The 22,320-nt window shown below is 28.5% G+C and overlaps 1 protein-coding gene across 1 annotated transcript in view; it reads left to right on the top strand.

Moving 5' to 3' along the window:
* The window catches only part of LOC112601014 (protein trachealess), a 118,594-nt gene that overhangs the window by 17,465 nt on the left and 78,809 nt on the right, over positions 1–22,320 (top strand). The window contains exons 2-3 of the mRNA XM_025348410.1: positions 2,463–2,495; positions 13,600–13,644. Of these exons, the coding sequence (XP_025204195.1) occupies positions 2,463–2,495; positions 13,600–13,644 (78 nt within the window). The remainder of the gene's footprint in view (positions 1–2,462; positions 2,496–13,599; positions 13,645–22,320) is intronic.

Raw genomic sequence — 22,320 nt, 5'->3', positions numbered from 1 at the left:
TAACTTGATGAGAAAATAGTTGTAAAAGTATAACGAAAAATCGACTTTATCGATGTCGGTCTGAAATAGTATATTTTTGTCAAACATAAATTTTATAAGTTCATGAACAGGGTACTGTGATAACTGCCAAGTGCCGTTGATAGGTACTCTGTAAATTATTGTTTATGTGTATATGTACTATGTAGTACTAAAATCAACTTAAAGGTTGCGTTCAGGTTTAAGGTTAGTTGGTTAGTATTTACATTTACAAAATTACAACTTTATTTAAGACTCAAGATTTAATAATTGTAAATACATCACTGCACATAATTTAAAAATCTGAATATTACCTTTCAACTAGAAGAACATCACTATTAAATTTGAACAGAATTCTATTTTTAAAATCACATTTTTTTTGTGTAATTCTTTAACTGACTTACCGTGGCATACTTAATGTGTAAAATAAATTATTGGTTAATATTGTATTATCTATAATTAATTATATTTTGTGACATACGAGTATTTCTCTTTCATTGGAATCAATTATATTAATAATGAGATACATTTTTTTTAAAGTGTGTATTTTAAAATATTTTTAATACAAATCAATGTAACTACTTACATTTTTTTTTTTAATTAAAACTCATATAGATTATTGTTTTTCGAATTTTATGGTTTTGATTGTTACCAAACATTAGTCATCTCATTAAAATTTTAAATGTTAACAGACCTTCTTTACTATTATGGTTTACTCAAAAAGTGGTAATATAAGTATATTGTGTCCCTCGTGTAAAGATCATGTGTTCATTTTTTTTCGTTTTTTTTTTCTGAATTATTGCATTCAATACATACGTAAAGTGTTTGTGGTTGAATTAGCTGTAACGGGGAATATCTCCCTCTGACATTCAAACAACGATTAAAACAATCGTTAAGGTCCATAACGCACACGTGGTGGACTCGGGTATGTTACTAATTAATTTCCAAAGTCACGTCAAATTTTCCTCACCCAGCCGTATAAGTTGCGTTTGACATATGTTTCGGGTAGTAACAATAATATTAAGAATTAAGATGTCGTGGAGATTAACATCAGTATCGTAGGTGTATAATAATATCGTGTATTATATGAGTTATCACGCAACCTGTTACGGTTGGTGCCGGCAGATTGTAATCGATGAGCAATAAAAATAAATCGTTGGTTTGGACACCCGTGAGATTTTCAAGAGATAACGCACTACATGTGTGTGCACCAGGGTGTGTGTAATATCGCCTATAACCCACCCCAAAATGTATGCACATAAACAGATAGGAAATATTATACTCAGTATTTTCTCGGCGACACGTGTTTACAGCGGCGGCAAGTGTTTTAAAGTATCTGCGATTTTTTCCATACATTACATGTGTGCACAAGAAAATGGGCCAAAAGTGAATTACAATTTCAATTTCATCCCTATTGAAACATACCTACCTATAAAGTATAAATATTTGCAATATTTCTCTTGGCTTTAAACTCTCGTTACTTATCCAGTGTATAGCGATATATATAATATATGGTAAAGAAAACAATATGCGTATGCACATTGTATGTGACGTTAAAAAACCGTGTTTACCGTTTGGCAGTATACCTATATACCTATATGGATGACAATATCGATATTGATTGATATTGTAACAATATCGGCCGTTCTGAAAAATTTCTCGACACGATATTACTACCAATGCAGAACACGGAACAAAAAAAAAACCAAGTGAAAATAGTTTGCGATAAATTCGAGTGGATATATAGTGAAGATTTGATTGTGTTCTATGTATATAGTTCATTACTAAACCATAAAAGAATTCTGTCCGGACTGTCCAACCGTGTGAAACAATTCGTTCTGATCCCAGTCTCGTTTAAAAAGGTTTTCACTGTATTATGTTATAAGTCAGTCAAAATGAATCGCTGCAAAGAATAAACTCATGGCGGAGATTTACATTTATTATTATTATTAAAATATTAGTTATTGAAAAATGGAACCGGTTTTGTTGATCGAACATACAAAAAATAAAATTACACCATATTTAATTAACAATATACAACCTACATGGTAATTTTCTTTTAAACGTAAGACACTAATTACTTTTGAATACATATTAATCCTTTCTTGGTTTTAATTGTGTACTTATATTTTGTATTTGAAAATTATCTATACATTTCGGTACAAACGATAATCAATCAAATATAATCAATGAAATTAATGAAAATATTAAATTAATTTAGTTTGTTATGTGGAAAAATATATTTAACATAAGTATAAATATATTTATATATATTTATAATTTACAAGTTAAAAAAAAATTGATATTAAAAAATTGTTTTCATATTTTATAATGTGAAACTTTAATTAGTTATATTTAAAATATTGCTTTGACTAAAATATATAGTTAACTATATGTACACCATTACATCAAAACGTCAATAATAATGATTATTTTATTTATTGCAGGTATAGAGATGAACCGCTGTGTTGGCCCGAGAGGTATGTACAATTTATTTTTAGCATATATGTTATGCTAAGTCTTCCATTGAAAATAACTGCATATTATAATATTATATAATAATATAAGTATAAAAGAATTGAACGTTTTAATAAAAATTACGCACTCAATCTAATAATATAGAATCTCGTGAGTTTTCCCTATCGTTTATTATGGAAATATTTGTTCTTTATTCACAACGACCGGAATTTCATTTTGTGAGAAAATCTCCTGTAGGCATCTGACGCTTTATAGAAATAACACGATTCACTTATATTATCGTTTCATAATCGTCTACAATATGGTTTCATCTGGATTCATCTGGATTCATCCTATTAAGTCATTTACTAAATCAATTTAGTTTAAAACAACCCGATAAGTTTTAGTTAATTATATAACTTATTTTATTCATTTAGAAGCGATTTTTATTTATAATCGTACCGTTAGTTATACAAGTCAATAGTTTATGTACTTAAATTTATTGTGATATGTCTCATAAAATATATTTAAAACCGTTACTATAAAAATATTGATATATTATACAACGTCACTCATAAGTACTTTTACCTGAAATATAATTTATTCTCTATACATTTTTTAGTTTTACAAATAATGTTTATTTGATCACGCATTTTATAAAAATTTAAAATTTACCTTAATCAATAATCATAGATAAATAAGTATAAAGGACTTATTTGTTTAAAAAATAGTTGAAAAATATGTTTACTTTATTAAAATGTTTATAAAGCTTCTATAGTTTAAATTTGAAATATAACTGAAATAATATGTCTACAAACGTCAAATTGATCTAGACACATCTCTCAAATATTTTATTTATTATATTTCGATTTAAATTAAATATTTAGGTATATTATATAAGTAAATAAGTAGACATTTGCATATTATTTTTGATAATTTTTATCGTTAGAGCAATAATTTATAATATTATTTATGTATGGCTTTGATTATTCATTATGGAAGACGAGTTTCAATTGAGACTTAATTGATTAAAAACGGGAGTATATAACTATATTTATATAGGTTTTGATGATTATTATTCTTTGCAGTTCGAGTTTATTCATTAGGAAGTACATAATACGCGACCTGCACGGGATCAGGATCGTGAGATTCGTATTATTTTCACCCAGCAAACAGCTTACTACAAGTAATAAAAATAAAACCCATCCGACTATAGTACTTAATATTGCTATTACTTTTAATATGCATTTTGTTTTTTGAACAACGCATCGGTTTCTGCCGGGTTCTGGTTCAACCAATAGAATAATTATGTCGAAAATGCGATGGGATCGTTCGGGCGCGGGCGGGCGTGCGCGTATATTTATATTATAATCTATTGTGTATATAATATACATATATATATATTATACACGTGCATAAGATAATATTATGCCATCGGAACACTGGTCACGTAATGAAATTAATAGAAAACAAACACCTGTAATGACGGATGGTTAAAAATGATTTTCCAAAACGAAACGCCCTGTTTTGGAGCAACGGTTTTTTTCTTATTATTATTATTATTATTATTATTATTATTTATTTATTTGTACGAAATGTGTGCACATCGAAGATTACTATCGCATATAATATAGGCGGCGTTGTTTTCAAACAATCACACAATATTATTATGTTACATGTATATGTACTTACTTATACATGAAAATTCCGTCCAATAGACAACGGAGACGACGTCGAAAACTATCGTACCGTACAGGAACATATCTATATGGCATCTGCATTAATCGGATGCGTCATAATAATATTGCGTATATTATGTGTATGGTAGTATAGTATAACATTTACCACATATTATATTATTAACACGAAACGCGTGGGAAATTTTGGTTACGGGTAATTTTTTTCGCTATTATTTGAGCGTTTGATAAACGCGCGTTTAGATTGGGACTGTACAATATGCTCACTATGCTTCTTTTATAGTGTTGTGTATATTATAATTATTGCTGCGGGATCGTCAAGTCTAATCGTTTTCAGTTTTTCGACCAAATTTGTACACATTTTTTTTTTTTTTATCGAGAACAGTTGCATTTTAAACAAACATCTGGTTTGAAAATAATTTTTGTAACTATTCATCTTATATTTATCAGTGTCACGCACGGCGTTCAAAAATAATCGACAGATAGACAATTCTTTTGCGCGATTATAATACAGATTTGTTATCGTTGTTGATGGGAGTTTCAACCGGTGGTGTAAGATGACAAATGATTAAGCCATCCGTAATAACAGAGTATAATAAGACATCAGTTTTTCGTTACACGTTAATACAATTATTTTTATTTTTCAAAAACTATTCATAATTTTTTTACCCTTGTTCCCTGTAACTAATTCATTGTATACTAATAATCGCATGAAATCGATTGGAAAATTGAACGATTTAACTTGTGTGTACTACATTTTCTCATATTTACCGGTGATAAATGACACAAACATGATTTTTGCTCCCTGTATTTAATTCTTTTTTATACGTTGATATTATTATCAGATGCATGTAATGCATAGTCATTTTAATAATTTGTTTGAGAAATCTTTTTGTACATTTTTAAAATTTTAATACTGTACATAATACTTATATTTTATGATATTGCTGATTATAGTTTTAAAATATTTAACTGTTAATAAATCGTCGACTAAAAATTAATAATTAAAAAAACTTAATTATATTCTTTAAATAATGATTGTAAATTAATTTTAATTCATAAATTATATAACCATTTATCCATACCAGTATAATAGTGCATACAGACATAATAATTAATAATTTGGACAAATATCTAAATTGTCATTATTTAGATCTTAAACACGTTATTTTTATATATTATATAACATATACTAATTATCCAATCAAAATGTTACATATTATAAAAATGAAATATACTGTTTAGGTTAAATTTTAGTTATTTCTTTATATTAGAAATTGTTTATTGCATCATACTTAAAAAAAAATACACCACTTAGTTATTGAATATACATGTACTTTTAGAAGTTAGATTTTTTAGTTTATTAGCTATATTATTGTACTTAGTATTAAAAATAGTTACAATAAAAGTATATGATTTAGCCTATTTATCAAATTATTAATCAAGTTCATAATATGTAGATAGATCAGTGTAGTTAGGAGCTAAGAGGTACTTACTTGATAAAACAATTTATATTCATTTTTGTCTTAAACTTCTATAAAAAATAACATGACAACAATATCTATAAAAAAAAAAAAAAATCAAAGAAAATTACACAAATAGAATTTTCAATTTTTGAAAATATACTATTGTTAATAACTTAGTTCATTCTGTTTATATTTAGGTATATTTCGATGTTTTGTATTTACAGCATAATAATATCATATATCGAGTTAGCAATATGATTAAAATAAGAAAATAAAATGTATGTCTAATATCATTTTCATTTATAATTTCCCATGGTATCCCTTAGTGTCCCCCATTTATATACCGTTAACCGTATTCAATAAATAATCCCGAAATGAATACTAGGTACTACTGCAGAATATTTTGGTCCCTTTATATAAACAATCGTTTCTACAGGTAATTTCTATTGTCCGTCGCCAATCGTGAGTAATATTTATGTTTTGACAGTCTTAAATAAACATTACGAGATAATGTTGTTTTTATAGAGAGACCAGTACAATGGTCCCAACTCCCAGGATCAATGATTTATATGTTATCCGATGCGTATTTTAACTCCTCTTCTATTGTCGCATTGACAGAAGCAACTGATAGTGAAAAATACAATTTTTATTTTACCGATCGTAGATATTTAATTTCATGAAACACAATTTAAAGATGTATACTGTATATTGATTTAACGATGTATACTATACTACTCATATTATAATAATATTATAACATATTATACTGTATAGGAAAACATCTAATGAACTAAACATCTTGTCCAGAGCTAAAAACAAAACAAAAATCAGTTATGCAAATAGACTTCAAAAGGGTTTTCATAATCTTCATTATTATGTTAAAAAAGAAGTTTAAGTATACACCTGAAACCATTTTTTACCTACAGTCATTAGTGCACTGCTTTGGACATTTCGCCGAACCGTTACTTTTGTACTTTATGGTAATTTTGTTTATTCTTTTCAAGTCAGTATTCCTTCACATATTTGTCACCGTTAATATATGAACATATATTTCATATATATATATAGGTACGTTTTGGTATTAAATCTTAGAATTTTACTAGGTAAGAAATTTAATATAAGTTATAGTGTGCAGAGTATTTTCTATTTATCGTATTATAATATAATGTAATAGGAAGTAGATATTCCTAAATATATATATATATTTGTGTTATTATCATTAAATATTTCTTTGAAAATTTGCTTAGAAATCTACAAATATTTTTTTCACGTGAAAAATTTCAGATTTTTTGTTGTACAATATGGTGATTTCACAGGTAGTTAATAGGTTTATGTCACATTTGCATGGATTAATGTGTTACACGATGCTAAAATAGTAATTGTTATACAAAAAAAATCAGAACTAAACAGGTAGTACAAATTAAAAAGCACAGACAAAATATTTTCAAAAACGACTATCGCGAGTACATCGTATGGATATGTTAGAATAGTGTGTATACTAACAAAGTGGAAATACCTACAGTTCGTACAACGGTCGTCGATGGATGGATGATGGGTTAGTGTTGGTTTGATGAGAGTAATGGCCAGCGGAAACAGACGACCAAACGTGGACATGTCGTCTGAGGGCGACATTGGAATACAATCGTTCAAATTAAAACAGTAAATGGAAGGTATGAAAAAGAGACAGAAAATAGAAAAAGAAGGGAAAATAAGAATGAAAAAAAAAATAATAATAAATAATCGCATAAAACAACGACCGTCAACTACTGTATAATGATAGGGGAGAGGGACGTAGTTAGAACGTCAACCTGGTGAAGCCTTTTACGGAATGAAATAATTGTATGTCCGGATTTGTATATGTGTGTGCGTGTATGTGCGCGCACGCGCGCGTATGCGTGGTGTGTGAATTTGTCGCAAATATCTGTATGGAAAATGTATAAAATAAAAATCTTTAATGATAAATATTCTTAGTAAATATTTTTATTATTTTTTTTTTTTGATAAGCAGAATGATACTATTTTTAACCTTACGAATAAGTTGCAATCTTCTAAATACTATTTACTTGATGTAAATGATAATACGAAAAATGTATTGATTTCGTTTATTATGTATTAGTGTATTACAGTCTACAGAGGAGCATAAGTAACTACTAGCTTATAATACTCGTTATGATATAACCTAATTACTATCTTTTAAATTGTGACAAAACTAAACAAACTTTCTATTTTACTATATTATGTCAGTGAATACGACAGAATATAACTAATAATTAAAATTTAAATATTAAGTTTGTTATATATTAATTCTATTTTTTTTTTAACAATTTTGATTTTTGTACAGTTAAATGTAATTAAATAATATTTTACAAATTGACAAATGAATATATTTTACTATGTATAATATATATATATAGAAATTTTCACGTCTTATAGTTTAAAAATCGGTTTGGTTTATATACCGGCTGAAGTAGACCAATTAGTTTACGGAGTAAGCACTGTATATGTAGTGAGTTAATTTAATAATATTTAATAGAACTGTTTATTCTTATAGACTTTTATCATTGTAAGGCCAACATCATGTTTAAGATCGGAAAGTTATTCAATATCAATCTGGTCTTGCAGGTGATAAAAATTATCCATTTTAAAACTGATAAGTGATAAGTAGCTATTATTTACATGTCGGACATAATAATTGATTGAAATATTTAGATGTTTTAGATCAATGCACCTATTAAATTTAAAAATATTATTATATTTAAACACTATGAATTCTCATTAAAAGTGTTTTTTATATAAACTTTACGAAATAAAAACACTATTATTAGATTAAACCATTAAAGAAGTTATCATTTTATATTGTTTATTCAAATATTATCTTAATCACGTCTTATAAATAAAAATTGTTTTTATATTAATAATAATGTTTTGAAAGAATATATTAGTTTTACAATGTTATTTACTTATTTTTCTTATTAGTATATTATTTAAAATCAAATGGAGTTTGAAAAAGTTTTTAGGAACACTTTTAAAAATTACCAATCAAGTTGTAAATTTACTTCAATGTACTTTTAAGGTGTAAGTTTTCTATTTTTTAACGCCAATTTGTAAGGCAATTCTATCGGATTATCGAGAATTGTTAAAATATTTTGAAGTAATATAAGCTAGTTTTAATAGAATCTCATTAGGTTTTAAGTTTTAAGTTAAAGCTGTATTTCGTATAGAATTATCTATTTATACCGAACATTTTTATTTTTTCTCAGTATGGGTATAAATTATAAAAACCTAAAATTAACAAAGAGACGAAAAAATATATATAATTTTTAAATTTGATTTAATAATTTGTTTGTATTTGTCGTTTAACAAATTAATATTGACATTTTTATTTACAAATTTAAAGATGAATTTTTTAGTTTTAGCATTAGTCTCTGTTTGTAACTATCAAGATTATAAAAAAAAATTATACTAACAAATTTTTATGATGTTTTCTAGTTGCAAAAGCATGTGCAACTGAATGATGTCACAATGGTTAATGTAATAACAACAAAACAGTCGTAAAATTATAATATTTTGTTGGTTAAAAGTACCTTAAGTAAAAAATAACAAAAGTTCATTTTTATTATTTTAAAACATTGAACATTCGTAGGAATAAGGGCCCCAAATCTGGAATCAACAGTTTTTAAAAAATGTGTTGAAAATATTAAGCACGAGTGTATGTCGAATTAGACTAATTTAACAATGTATTTTAGACAGTCTTAAATCTATAAAAATAATGAAACAGAGGATTTACACTTCTATATAATTTTGATTGTTATAATTGCACATATTTTTAACGGACCCCCGATGAAAGACTTAAATCGTAGACTCTCCATTACAAATTTTTTTTCGAACATCTTTTCTTTTTCAAAATATCTCACGTTATGTATCAATGTGGAAACCAACAATAGAGGTCCCGCGGTGGACCCCGGACACGAATGTCGCTAACTCCTTTAAGTATTGATTTTAAGTTAATTGTTTCACGATGATAAACACTATATAGCGCAGTTATCACATGACATTTTACCGTTTCGAATGTTACGAGTTTTTTCTATATGTAATCAATTTCAATTATGCGCCATCAAAATTATCGGATACGAATAAAAATTATTATTATTGTTACAACCATCAGGAGAAGGTAAAAGTTGTGTTGCACGAGTCAGTTTACGCGGTGGTACACCGGGCGGAAAGTTTAATGCAAAATATAACGTTCAGGGTCGAAGTTTCACCGGGAGCTGCGAGAATATACACACACGCATACACACGTACCGCGGCATGGCAGCTGCCAGTAAATACGTGACTTAGCGTACAAATGAGCCCAGGCACGTGCGTCTTGTGCATTGTGTTCTGGGTCATCCGATATTGTCGGACACACCACCGACCACTGTCGGCTAATGTGTAAGAGTAATGACGCCACGAGATACATACGTACACACGCACACACATACACACACTAACACGCATATACTACAATAATATCTACGGTGTATACGACTGTGTATGACGTGATTTCAAAACAATAATATAGTGTTTAATAATAATAAATTGTAAGTACAAAATATATAATACTACAGTAAATTATTAGTATTTTATTCGGTTGTAACCGATTATAGGCAATAATTATGAACGCGATGTAAAAAAAATATTATTTTTCAATATTGCTATGCCTACTGCCAATAGTAACACCGATGTCAATAATGTCACTTTTATAACGGTTAATCGAGAAATACTGCAGTCTACGAACGCGCCTCTGCTGTATAAATATTATTACAGAAGTGGTAGGTACCTAGTATGTGCGTTTTCAGTGTCGTTTGGTTAATTTATATATTATAATATTATATTCCTGAATTGGCCCGATGATAATTTCAGTTATTGCATCAATCTACACATCATCATTTTTTTTTTTTTCATATGCGTGATTTCCAATCATTGTATTTAACTAAATTATTCATAAGTGGTTAATTTTTTAACCAATATACCTACGTACAATGAATATCAGGAACGCCTGTATATCAAACTGCATACAATAATAATAATGATAATATAACTAGTGAAGCGTTTGTATTATGCGAATTATTCGCTAACAGTGATGGTATAGCCAATAAAAATAAAACAAAACTATATGTTTTTAAAATAAAAAACTTAATAAAAGTTTGAAATTTTATAAAATCAAAATGACATGTCGACTAATGAAATACAAATGTAAATATGATTATAAAACTGTAATTGTATCTTCGTGTGTTTGGTTGTTTTTGTCTTATGAAACATTTTTAATTTGTGTTAAGCCGAACCAATTTTGTATCGTCTGCTTAAATATATTGGAATGAACATTTTTACACATTATCATGTTTAATGATAGTAAAATTATTATGTTTGTTTCATTACGCATAATTATTTAAATAATTTCTAAACTCATAATTTGTGTAATTTGTGAATAAATAATTCAAAAACATATCTCATTATTTTTAATTATGTGATTTAAATATGCATACGTATAATAGATCTTTAGTATTACATCTAATTTTTATTCCATATTCCCACCAATATATAGATGTTCAAGCAATATACATTTATTTAACTAAGCATAAAGAGTCATCATGTACCATATAAGCGTGGTCATTTTTTAGACAGATATATTAACGATCTAATGGGAGGAACTTCAAAGAAAAAAAATCAACCTCGCGTCTATAATAAATGTTTACGAGAGTGTAATGTTTGGTTTAGAGCTCGCGTGTCCTCACAAATACATGAATATATATATAATATATATATACACACCATGACCGTATCTGTGGTTAATTATTATCCATTAGTAACGTGATCTTCATCCGTGTGACGTTTAGAAAGTAACCAGGGTACTTAAACTAAACCTATACAGATTACATGTCTTAAAAAAAAAAATTACAAATGTCTTGTTATTAATTACGATAGTTACGCGTGGTACAAATCGACCGGTAAATATTCAAAAAAAAAAGCTGTTGGACGGTAGTCAAAGAGTATCTTATAACAAAATAAATAAACAAATAATATTATGTGTAATAAAGAATTTATTATTTTATAGGTAAAATTTTTATTTTTTTTTTTGTTGAATATCACTATATAAATTAATTATATGAATTATTTACAAAATATCTTAAAATAATTAAATGTATCTGCATTTATTTGTAGTAGGTAACATCATATCTATATATAAAATATTACTCTCCTGCCCCTCTTGGTAAAAGATATAGTATAAGCGGACAATAAGTACTTATTGTAAAAACAAAACATACCTAGTATTACGAATAAACATTTTTAAGCAAATTATTTCAAAAAATAATTTACACCGTGTATATAAATCCTGAAAAATAACTGACAAAAGTCCATTAGGCTTCAAAATGGTTTCACCATATATATATTATTATTTTTGCTTTCGTAATAATTTGTATATTTAACTGAGTTATAAATAAAATAAAAAATATTGTACAATTTATAATATAGCTTGTTATGAGATAATGATGCAATGTAGATTATTATAACAATAAATTGAGATTTTTTTTGTTGCTTACAACTACCATTATGTATATATATTTTATTTTATATTAAGCATATGTGAAAAATTTGAATTTGTTGACATGACTATTTTGACAGAAGCAACCACCCAACAGCGACATATAAATTAGTACGTATAAATAAAGATTAGATAATTATCATACATAATTATTCTTGTAAAATTCGTATAGGTGAATTATACTTCAGTAAATAGTGGTTGATATCTGCGTGTAATATAACGTGTAATGATAATAATATATAAATTATATTATTACAAGGGAAATTTGCTAAGAGACATTGTTTTGGATATAATTAGTTATGTAGTTATTTCTTGAAAAGTTTTAAAATTAAAATTTTATTTTCATCAAAATGATCACGAATTAACTATTTATATACTATTTTTATTATATTTTTTAAAGTATACAAAACTAACAATTTCGAAGACTTTAATTATGTATTTTGGGGCATGGCATGACAAAGTGAATGCACCAGTTGCAATTCTACAATTGTGCTAAGCCGCTCCCTGCAGGTTATTTCTTCTCGGATGAGTGACCACACGAGCATTAAATAACATAGCAATCTATTGTCCTACAGTTTTGAATTCTGAAATCTTCAGAAAAATAAATGCATTTTTGTATGGGATAAGTTTCAAAAAATATAAAAAAAATACAAAATAAACTACAGAGCAATATTTAGTAGTATTAGCTAGGATCTTAATTTTTAATGTGTACTTTAATAGTTTATTTAAAATATTATAATATGTTTAATAAATTTACTGTGATTATTGGTGAATGAGAAAAGGGGGATATCTGAATACAATTTTTGATAAAACTATAATTCTTTAAATTCTTAATGCTTCATCCCAAAAAAAACATAATAATTATTCGAAATATCATTTGAAAATGGGTGAAATCATTCTTCTATTCAACTTTTAATAATATTGTATTTATATATTTGACAAAATTAAAAAGATTAAAAACATTTAAATAAAACTGTATTCGTATTACACAAATTGAAGTATTTTTAATTGTCTATTTAACTTTAGGTTTGTATAGTGAATAAATAACATTAAATTTAACAAGTTAGCCTTGAAATCATGATGTTCATAACTTCTGAAATTAATCTGCGGTACCTACATTTTTAGATAAAAGTACCTACATGCTGCGGGTACATCGTACACGTATTATATCATGTGTGTTATTATTTATTATAAGCTGCGTCGTGAATGAAGTGTTTTGTTAAGTAATAATTACCAAAAAAAAAAAAGCTGTAACTATTTTTAATATATTTTACAATATTGTAAAAATATATGAAATTTAATAACTTTACATTACTACAGTAGTATATATTTTTTACTGTTTTTTTAATTTGTATTTTTTTTTTTTTTTTTTTTTTACATAGGAAACCGTTGTCTGAAGATGGCCATTCCCCGTCAGTGAATGCCAGGTAATATATTAGATAAATATTTTATAAAATGATGTAATGTCGGAAATAGGCAAACGAGATGTACCTATATATAGGTGTTTCGATAGATAGTTTCCCGGTGTACAAATCAATTATTATCAGGAGGCACCCAAATGTCCGGTTTGACTGCTAAAATTTATTGCCCACTAACTAATAACGTGTACAAGAACATTAATACAAATATGCGTTTAATTTCATGTATAGTATACACATATGTATATATTATACGACAGAACGTACCTATACTGGTTTCGTAAGGATAAAATCCATAGCCGTTTGCAGCCGTGGACTTTGGAGGTTAACGCAATAAGTCTGAGATACGCCTACGACTAGAGATGATAATAATTAATTAGAAAATGTAAAAAAATATATAAAAATAACGGTCAACGGACTCTGTTGGAAACATTTTATGGACCATATTTACAGTGTTCAGTGTGTAGTACGTTAAGCACTATTTAATGTTTATTAAAAACGCTACAATATTAATTGTGATCAAAACACATTTTTAATGAATCTAATGTTATGTAATTGTAACATTCAAATAAATTATGCCATTAGTATTTACCGTTGGTTTATTGTTTAATCAACTGCCATTTATGGAATTTAAGTTATCTATATGCAATTTATGATACGATAGCCTTGATACGTCAACAACAATTGAAATTATAGGTACATCTTGTTGTTTCAAGCTTAAATTACTTAAAAAATAATTATTTATTTTTTGTACGATACTTGCATTGAACGTTATACATATAAGATATAAACGCGTTCAAAAATCAAACCCACGTCTTAAAATTAAGTGTTTAAGCTTAAAAAAAAAAAATGGTATTTAAATAAAATTATCAATCTGCAATATTCGTTTACATATATTTGTAAATCCTGTTTATTTGAGTACCTATACGTTGGATGGCCACTTTTTTGGACGATAACAAACAAGTAGGAACTATTCATGCCGTTTTTAAATTAGTTGAAAATATGATTTGTTATTGAAACGGTTTGCTTAGAAGAACTATTACAACTAATATCGGTAAATGGGTACGCATATAATATATTCGTACATCCGTCTATACTGAATACTGTATGATAGCATTATATTAAATGGCTGATTTCAGTTTCCCATCGTTGTTTACTCGCACAGTAGCAACAAAAACAATCAATTTTCCAAGGATGTGCACTATAATATAAATAATAAACACAGAGAGATCCAAAAACCACACTTTATTGAAATATGGCATTGTTCCGGACAAGTGCCGTCAGTTAGGTTCGCTTCACGGCCGATTTCTATATGCACACATCACACACTAATGGGAAATATCTACTCACATTTTTTTTTATCATCCTCTGATTTCATTGTTAAAGGCTAATACCTAGGGGATGTCTTAATTTGGTCGGTGGAAATTTCACGCACGAGGCTCCTGTATAGTCCGTCCGTTGACCATAAACGATTCTCTTCGCTGGCATGGACGAACTATTCAAATATTTGAACAGAGCATATTGTATTGTTATTCGACTAGCGACTATACCGAATCAAAATGAAAATGGGTTTAAAATAATTGATAAAAGACAATTTTATTATTATTAGACGTTAAAATATAATCAATCTATTTATGACTATATGTCATGATATCTTTACTTTAATGACGTTTGAATTATTTAAATACGACACAATGTTGTTTACACGTAATGATTTTATTTATAAGTCTTCTCATCATAATAAATCGTATCAATTTAGTCTGGGGATATGGTTTTAATGTATTTGAAACTTTTGAATATGCTCTTTAATATGACTTTAAATAAGTACTGTGAAATATGCATTAGGTATGCCAAAGACTTCAACTAAAATTTGATTATCTCCATGAATGTACGACAAATAATTTATTCCTTTTATTATTAAGTAAGTAATTATTATATAATATATATTTCGTTATATCTTAATTAAAATTATGAAATAAAAATGTTGAAATTGGATATAAAGTCACTAAGAAATACGACTAGGGTTATATTGAAAAAAAATACTCAGTTGATCAATGTCGTGTGATAGTGAATAAAGAAGTCAAAAAAACTATACTTGGTATAAAATTACAAACGTGAAATCTCAAAAATTCGGCTACACGATTAAAATGTAAAAGTTCTCAAAATATTAATGTTACCTATTAGTTTATTATGCATATAAAACAAATTTTAACTTTCCTTCTATGCTATTTTGATAGTAAATATGTTTCCCTTGTAGCAGTTACTAGGGTTTTAAAATTGTATGAAATTTATTTTCTTGAAATATTTCATTTCAATGAAAAATAAAAATAAAAACTTGTATCTAAAAGTTTATAGTTTCATCATAAGTTGGTTTATTGTATGAAACATAGAAAATATGTAATATATTTACGTATAATGTAGAAGATATTTTACAATTTCATGATATAACAAATTTAGATACGTCATCTTTTTAACACACTGAAGATCGACTAAGTATAAGTTATTCATTATCAATATTTTTTGCATATAATCAATGTATTATTTCTAATCATCTATAATCGAACACGTTTAAAATCAGTAAAAATATTTTTTTTTCATATCTCATTGAAATATTTCAAGAAGAGTGAAATTTTCAATTCTGAAATATTTAAAATTTAGAATCCTACCATAAAAATAAAACATGAAAATTAATACATGTTATTGTATGTGATGCTTAAACACACGTTTAGTATTTATCGGCGCAAATAAATTTTCAGTAAAAATAATAAACTATTTCGATATCGCGATTGTAATGCGAATTATTATACGACGTGCATAATAATAGTATACAACATAGAAAGACGTGTTCTTCATTTCTTCGTAATATTATATCCTCGGTGACGAGAACACTGCAGACAGACAAACATTATACAATACAAGACGCAATCGGCTGGAGTATGTAGCCTAGTTTTCGCTATTTTACGTGCTTGTTCACCTTCCATTGATCGGGTTTTTCGTTTGCTATAGTAATACGAGTACCATTGTTTTACCGGTTATTATTTGTTTTTTTACCCTATCAAAACGTTAACAGTGTTCCAGTCGGACCGGTTTCAGACAGTGTTCAATCATGATGATCGTCAGTATAAATCTCGGTTCTATTGGGGTTAAAAAAAAATAAAAATAAAAGATGACGATAAAACTATTAATTGACAAATAAGCATCTCATGGTTTTAATTTTCTGGTGAAGCCCGAGCGGACAAAATCGGTCGGGTGATTATTATCGCTAGGTTTACAACACAATATAATATAATAGATGTATACACTGGCGGGGCCTGAGGTAATTGATTCTCGGCGCTTCAATCTTAATAAATCCACCACGGAAAATTGATATGATTTTAATCGTCTCTTAGTATAGCTAACCCAATAATGTTAATATAACCAAATTACTATAAATTACTTGATTGCAGCTATAGAGTGTGGGATAAAAGTAATTCAATGAGAAAACAACGATTTTCAGGTCAGTCAATCAATTTCAACACATTTTGATATGATCGACTTTTTTTTAGATTATTATTTTATTTTAAATAATTGACATTTATTATTTTAATACAAAAATATATCAAATAAATTGAAAAAATATTCTCGCTTTACATAAAGAAACTTGGTACAAAATAAATACACAATGGTAATAGGTACTAGAAAACTCGTTTCCCTCTACAAGTCAAATATTATATTTTATAGCTTTCCATTATAGTTAGTTTGTTTTGTCCAGTGTGAAACTCATTCTAAAATATTTTGTGATGAAAAATAAATCAACATTTCACTATTCTATTACCTATTAAAAACTTTCGCAGAAAGTCAATCTTTTTTAAATAAGAATTCAAAAAATGATGAAACGGTAGGTTATGTAGTTTTAAATACTATAGTTGATATGACTCGACTGTAAGTTTATTATTTATAAGTTATTCTAAAATAAAATTATATTTATCTTCGTGACACTAATTTTGTCATATTTTATAAATTTTAATCTAATAAATCCAAATTGTATTAAATAATACAAATACAATATAATTTCACATCTACTCCAAAATATAGGTATTTTTATAAGTTTAAGATTTTGAGTGGTTGTAATAACAAAGTGACATACAATGAAGGATTTTATTTTCATTAGGTTTTATCTCATTATTCACAATAGATATATTTTACTGGAACAGTCTAATGGTTTCGAATATTTTGTTCAGCATTTCATAAGATAAGAAATTAAAAACAAATAGAGACGTTTATTTTAATACTTTTAGTTGTTCTTTAGTTTTTGAAAATTAATATAAGATTTAAAACAAAATTATTGAACATTGTCGGTTAAACTTTGATTCGCTGAATATCTTTTTAAAATGGAATAATTTATATTAAATAAAAATAATAACACGCCAGTACTTTAATTTTTTACTCTAAGGTATCTAATTGGAGCAAAAAATGTAATATGTGTATAAATATTATTTTTAGATGCATATATCTTTTTTAGATTTTTTTTTAGAATGCTGTTTTCATTCATTTATCAACTCAACTTCGGCGTATATTTTAGGAGAATGGTCAATTTTTGATAGATTTTCTGATGTAAAATGGTTACAGATTGTATTTATATGTTAATTTAATCTTGGTTATACCGTTTAAAAGCTAGATTACAATATATAATCAATTATGGTTAATTACTTATAAATTTATTACATAACTATTCTTATGCAAGAAAGTTGTTTTAATTATATATTAGGTATTTTAAACCTTAAGTTTTAGTTAATCATTCGTTTATTTGAATTTAAATTGTTTTGGATGTTTAATTTATTCTTCCTATGATAATAGATAACAAAGATTATTTTTCCTAATTAAAATATAAAACTAGAAAATTAAATATAGTATAAAATTAATTTATTGCAAATATTTGATGTATATTTTGTTGAGTGTGAACTGTATAATATATTTTTTGTTGATGTGATATATAACTAGGTAAGAAAATTTTGGTTCCATTTTTAAGTCAAATACTAAATGTCTTAAAATAAATTCAATTAAAGTGATCATGGACTCAACAAAACCCTAAGGCGCACATTATTTATTGATAGATGTTTTATAGTGTACGTAATAACTTTAATTATAGTTTATATTATTAAATTCTATATATTGTTCATACATGGAATTATGAAATTAAATATTTTACGGCATTTTTTTGTTCTTTAAAAAAAAAAAAACAAAATAGGTGTGCGTAATATCAGTTAATAGCAACAAAATTTAAAATTCCTCCGGAATTTTTTTAGGTGCGCGCGTGCACGCACACACACCCACCCACACACACACACACATATATAAAATATATTTTCCTTCGATTCTTATTCTTTTATAATATTGTACTTCACATTGCACGAAGGACACGAGGAAACACTCTGTAATTATGTAGGCCATTGTTTGGTAATATGTCTTCGTGTTAAACCGGCTTCTCCGTGTAAATATATGTATATGATTCAGAGAATGATGAGAGAAAAAGATACACTGATACTAATGTATATATACATTATACATATATTATAAAAATGCTAATCCGACCGACATAATTACTGACGTTTTGTAAAGCACAAAAAAAAAAAACAACACACTGGTGCTTATTACTGATGCATTTTCACACCTTGTGTGTACCTATTATATGTTTCGTGTACATATTCCGCATTCCACCGTCTATAATACCTACAAATCTATTGGTGTTCATCTCAGATGGGGTTTACCAGTACATGAGTTTAGATTTCATCAAGTTGAATTCACCGTAATATCTGTAAACAAATAATTTTACACTGATGATGATAAACGCGGGGTATAATATGTATCATCGTATACAAAACCATCAACTTCCGGTGTTGTTCTATATGTGTTCATTCAGGCTAAGTCATTTAGATACATGTATCTGTTACATTAACTGCATTATACGTATGAAACAGAATAACAGAAGCGATTCAAAAGGAAATTGCGATATTTAAATATACTGCGGGTTCGTTCTATTTGGTTAAGTGCACAAAGTAGAACATAATTCACGATTTTTTGTGCATACAAATTAATTTTATCATCATAGTTGTCCTCGTCAGAAATAATATTCGAAATTGAAATGCGCAACACAATTATTAAATTATCTTCGTCGGTAACGATGATTTATTTAGGTGCACGTCTCTTTACACTCAATAATACATATGATATTTCGAAAATCGATAACTTTTTCTGATAAAAAAAAAAAAAAAGATAAAAAGTCAAACAATAAAGATGTTGAGTCGTATCGTACATTATGTAAGTATAACCTGCGCTTAACGGTTTATGTGTCTTAATTAAACGGGGCTGACGCATGTTATATAATATCGCGGCGCTTAACAGTGACGATATTACGATTAACTGTGTTTAAGTAAGTAAACGCGAGAAATGAAGAAAAACGACCGGTGCGGCGGTATACCCAACGCATTCGACGTTAAAGTAGTCGATGCGTCATCACCGCAGCATCGCGGTAAGTATTTCAGAGATTCGCGAACGGATTTCCCAGATTAGGTACGTGACTCTCTCGCCACGAAAATCGGCGATCGCCGCGCAGTGCGGTCATAACGACGAACGACATTCAGACGTGACGACGGCGCTAGACGAATAGACGAGACACAAAAAAAAAAAAAAAAATCGCTATCATCGAATCGTATAAAACACACTGTTATTATCGCGCGTATATCGCCGTCGTCCCGCGCGTAACGGTATATATTTACTATAAAACGCGATCGCATTCGACGGACCTGAGGTGTCGCGCCGTACAGCAGCAGTCGTGTGCGCAGCGCGATTTAGCCGTATAAATGACGTGACACGGCGTAACGCGCGCGTGCAGCGATATCGCGTCTCGTCTTCGACGGGCATCGCCGCCAGAGATTTGTCGTCCCAGCGGCGGCGGCGGTGGCGGCGGGCCGCGTACAGCGACGACGACGACGACGTGATCGGCCGGTCGAACACGTCGCTCGCACGCGACGAAGGCTGCGACCGAGTGAATGTTAATTGGGCCGGTGCAGGTCCCGGGCCACGTAACCCGTACGCGCGCGGGCGTATCGGCGTCGGCGGCGGTCGGTCTCTTTCTTTTTATTTATTTTATTATTATTATTATTTTTTATACATTATTTTCACGTCCGACGTCATCGCGGGCCCGCGATCGGCGTGCGCATCCTAGGTCAGGGGCATTTAGCATGCCGATCGGCGCTGCGACTACTGCCGTGCGCTGCGACGACGGACAGGCGCGCGTACGAAACGCATACACCCGCGGACTACGTGACCCACAGCCGGAGACGAACGTCCTACGTCACGTACGTCCGGCTTGTTGTTGCTGTCGTTATGGTTGTTGTTGTTGTTGCTGTTCTTAACGTCGTCGTTTTGTTGCTGCACGCGAATCGTCCGTTTGTTGCACGCCGCCGTGTCCGATTCCTCCACATAGTCCACCCGTCTCCATCTCGCCCTTCTAACGTCATAATATCATAATATCATATTTTAAGTCGATGACAGTGTTATAAACCCATAGGCTATGTGTAACGGTAGAAACGTCCGTCAAATCGAAACGACAAACTCGGTGGTATTATTTGTTTATTGAAATCGTTGTTTGACTCAACCGACTTGTTACCCGGTAATATAAATTAAAAGTTATTATATTAATAGAACGCTACAACACAAATGTTGTAATTTACTCGTAGAAATTATGGTTTGGCGCGAAATAAACGTACAGGGGCAGCAGTATTCTCAGTAGCTGTATTAAATGTTAATAATATGCATAGAAAAAATTTGTTGATATAATCCAAATCACTCACCGGTAAAACTATTCGTTTAATTAATTAATTATGAACTATTGAGTATTGATATCAAACAAACAAGTACACTCGGTTACAGATATTGTTATCTTTCATATAGTGTGAAAAATTGATAAATTTGCTGTAAATATTGTACTCGTAAGTTTAGAGGTACCATGTGAAATCGTTTATCTATATTATAATGGCGTGATTATGCAACAATTTAAAAAATACTTTGAATTAATATTAACCTCTATTAAAATTTAAAATTTAAATTCTTCTCAAAATGTCATTGACATTGCCTATATTAAGTCCCTTAATAGCGGGTATGATGGCGTCCTCTTAACTAAATGTAATATTGCTTCGACGATAACAGTGTATATTACAGAACCAAATATCGTGCATGATAATAATATATTATAATATTATAGGTTTTTTATGGAGGAACTGAAATATTTTACTCGTTTATACATACATTGAAATTTAGACAGTAAAATGTTTTATGTACAGTAAACATAACACTCTGTATAATGCGACTCATGCCAAGCTTTCGGAAACTGAATAAATGTAATATTGCGTATAAAATATTATTAAACTTGCGTTTTCTCATTGGTGTGTCGTGAACCTACCTACACTAGAGTTGAATGGGTCACATGTAATCTATTTATGGCTTATAGACCAGTTATGTCATTGGCTACAACGAATACAAAAAAAAAATAAATATATTTGTATCAATAATAATTATATCACAAAGTAAGAATTGTATAAAAACACTGTAACTAATGTACCTAATGTTTCGAAAAATGTATAAGAAAAACGTTACATAAAAATGATAATTATTGTCTGATTAGTATATTTGCTAGTAGACTATGTT

The sequence above is a fragment of the Melanaphis sacchari genome, unplaced genomic scaffold (assembly GCF_002803265.2).
Source record: "Melanaphis sacchari strain LSU unplaced genomic scaffold, SCAv2.0 Contig74_pilon_pilon, whole genome shotgun sequence".
Classification (NCBI taxonomy): domain Eukaryota; kingdom Metazoa; phylum Arthropoda; class Insecta; order Hemiptera; family Aphididae; genus Melanaphis; species Melanaphis sacchari.
The sequence above is the reverse complement of the archived record's forward strand: the minus strand, read 5'-3'. Positions and strand labels throughout refer to the sequence as shown.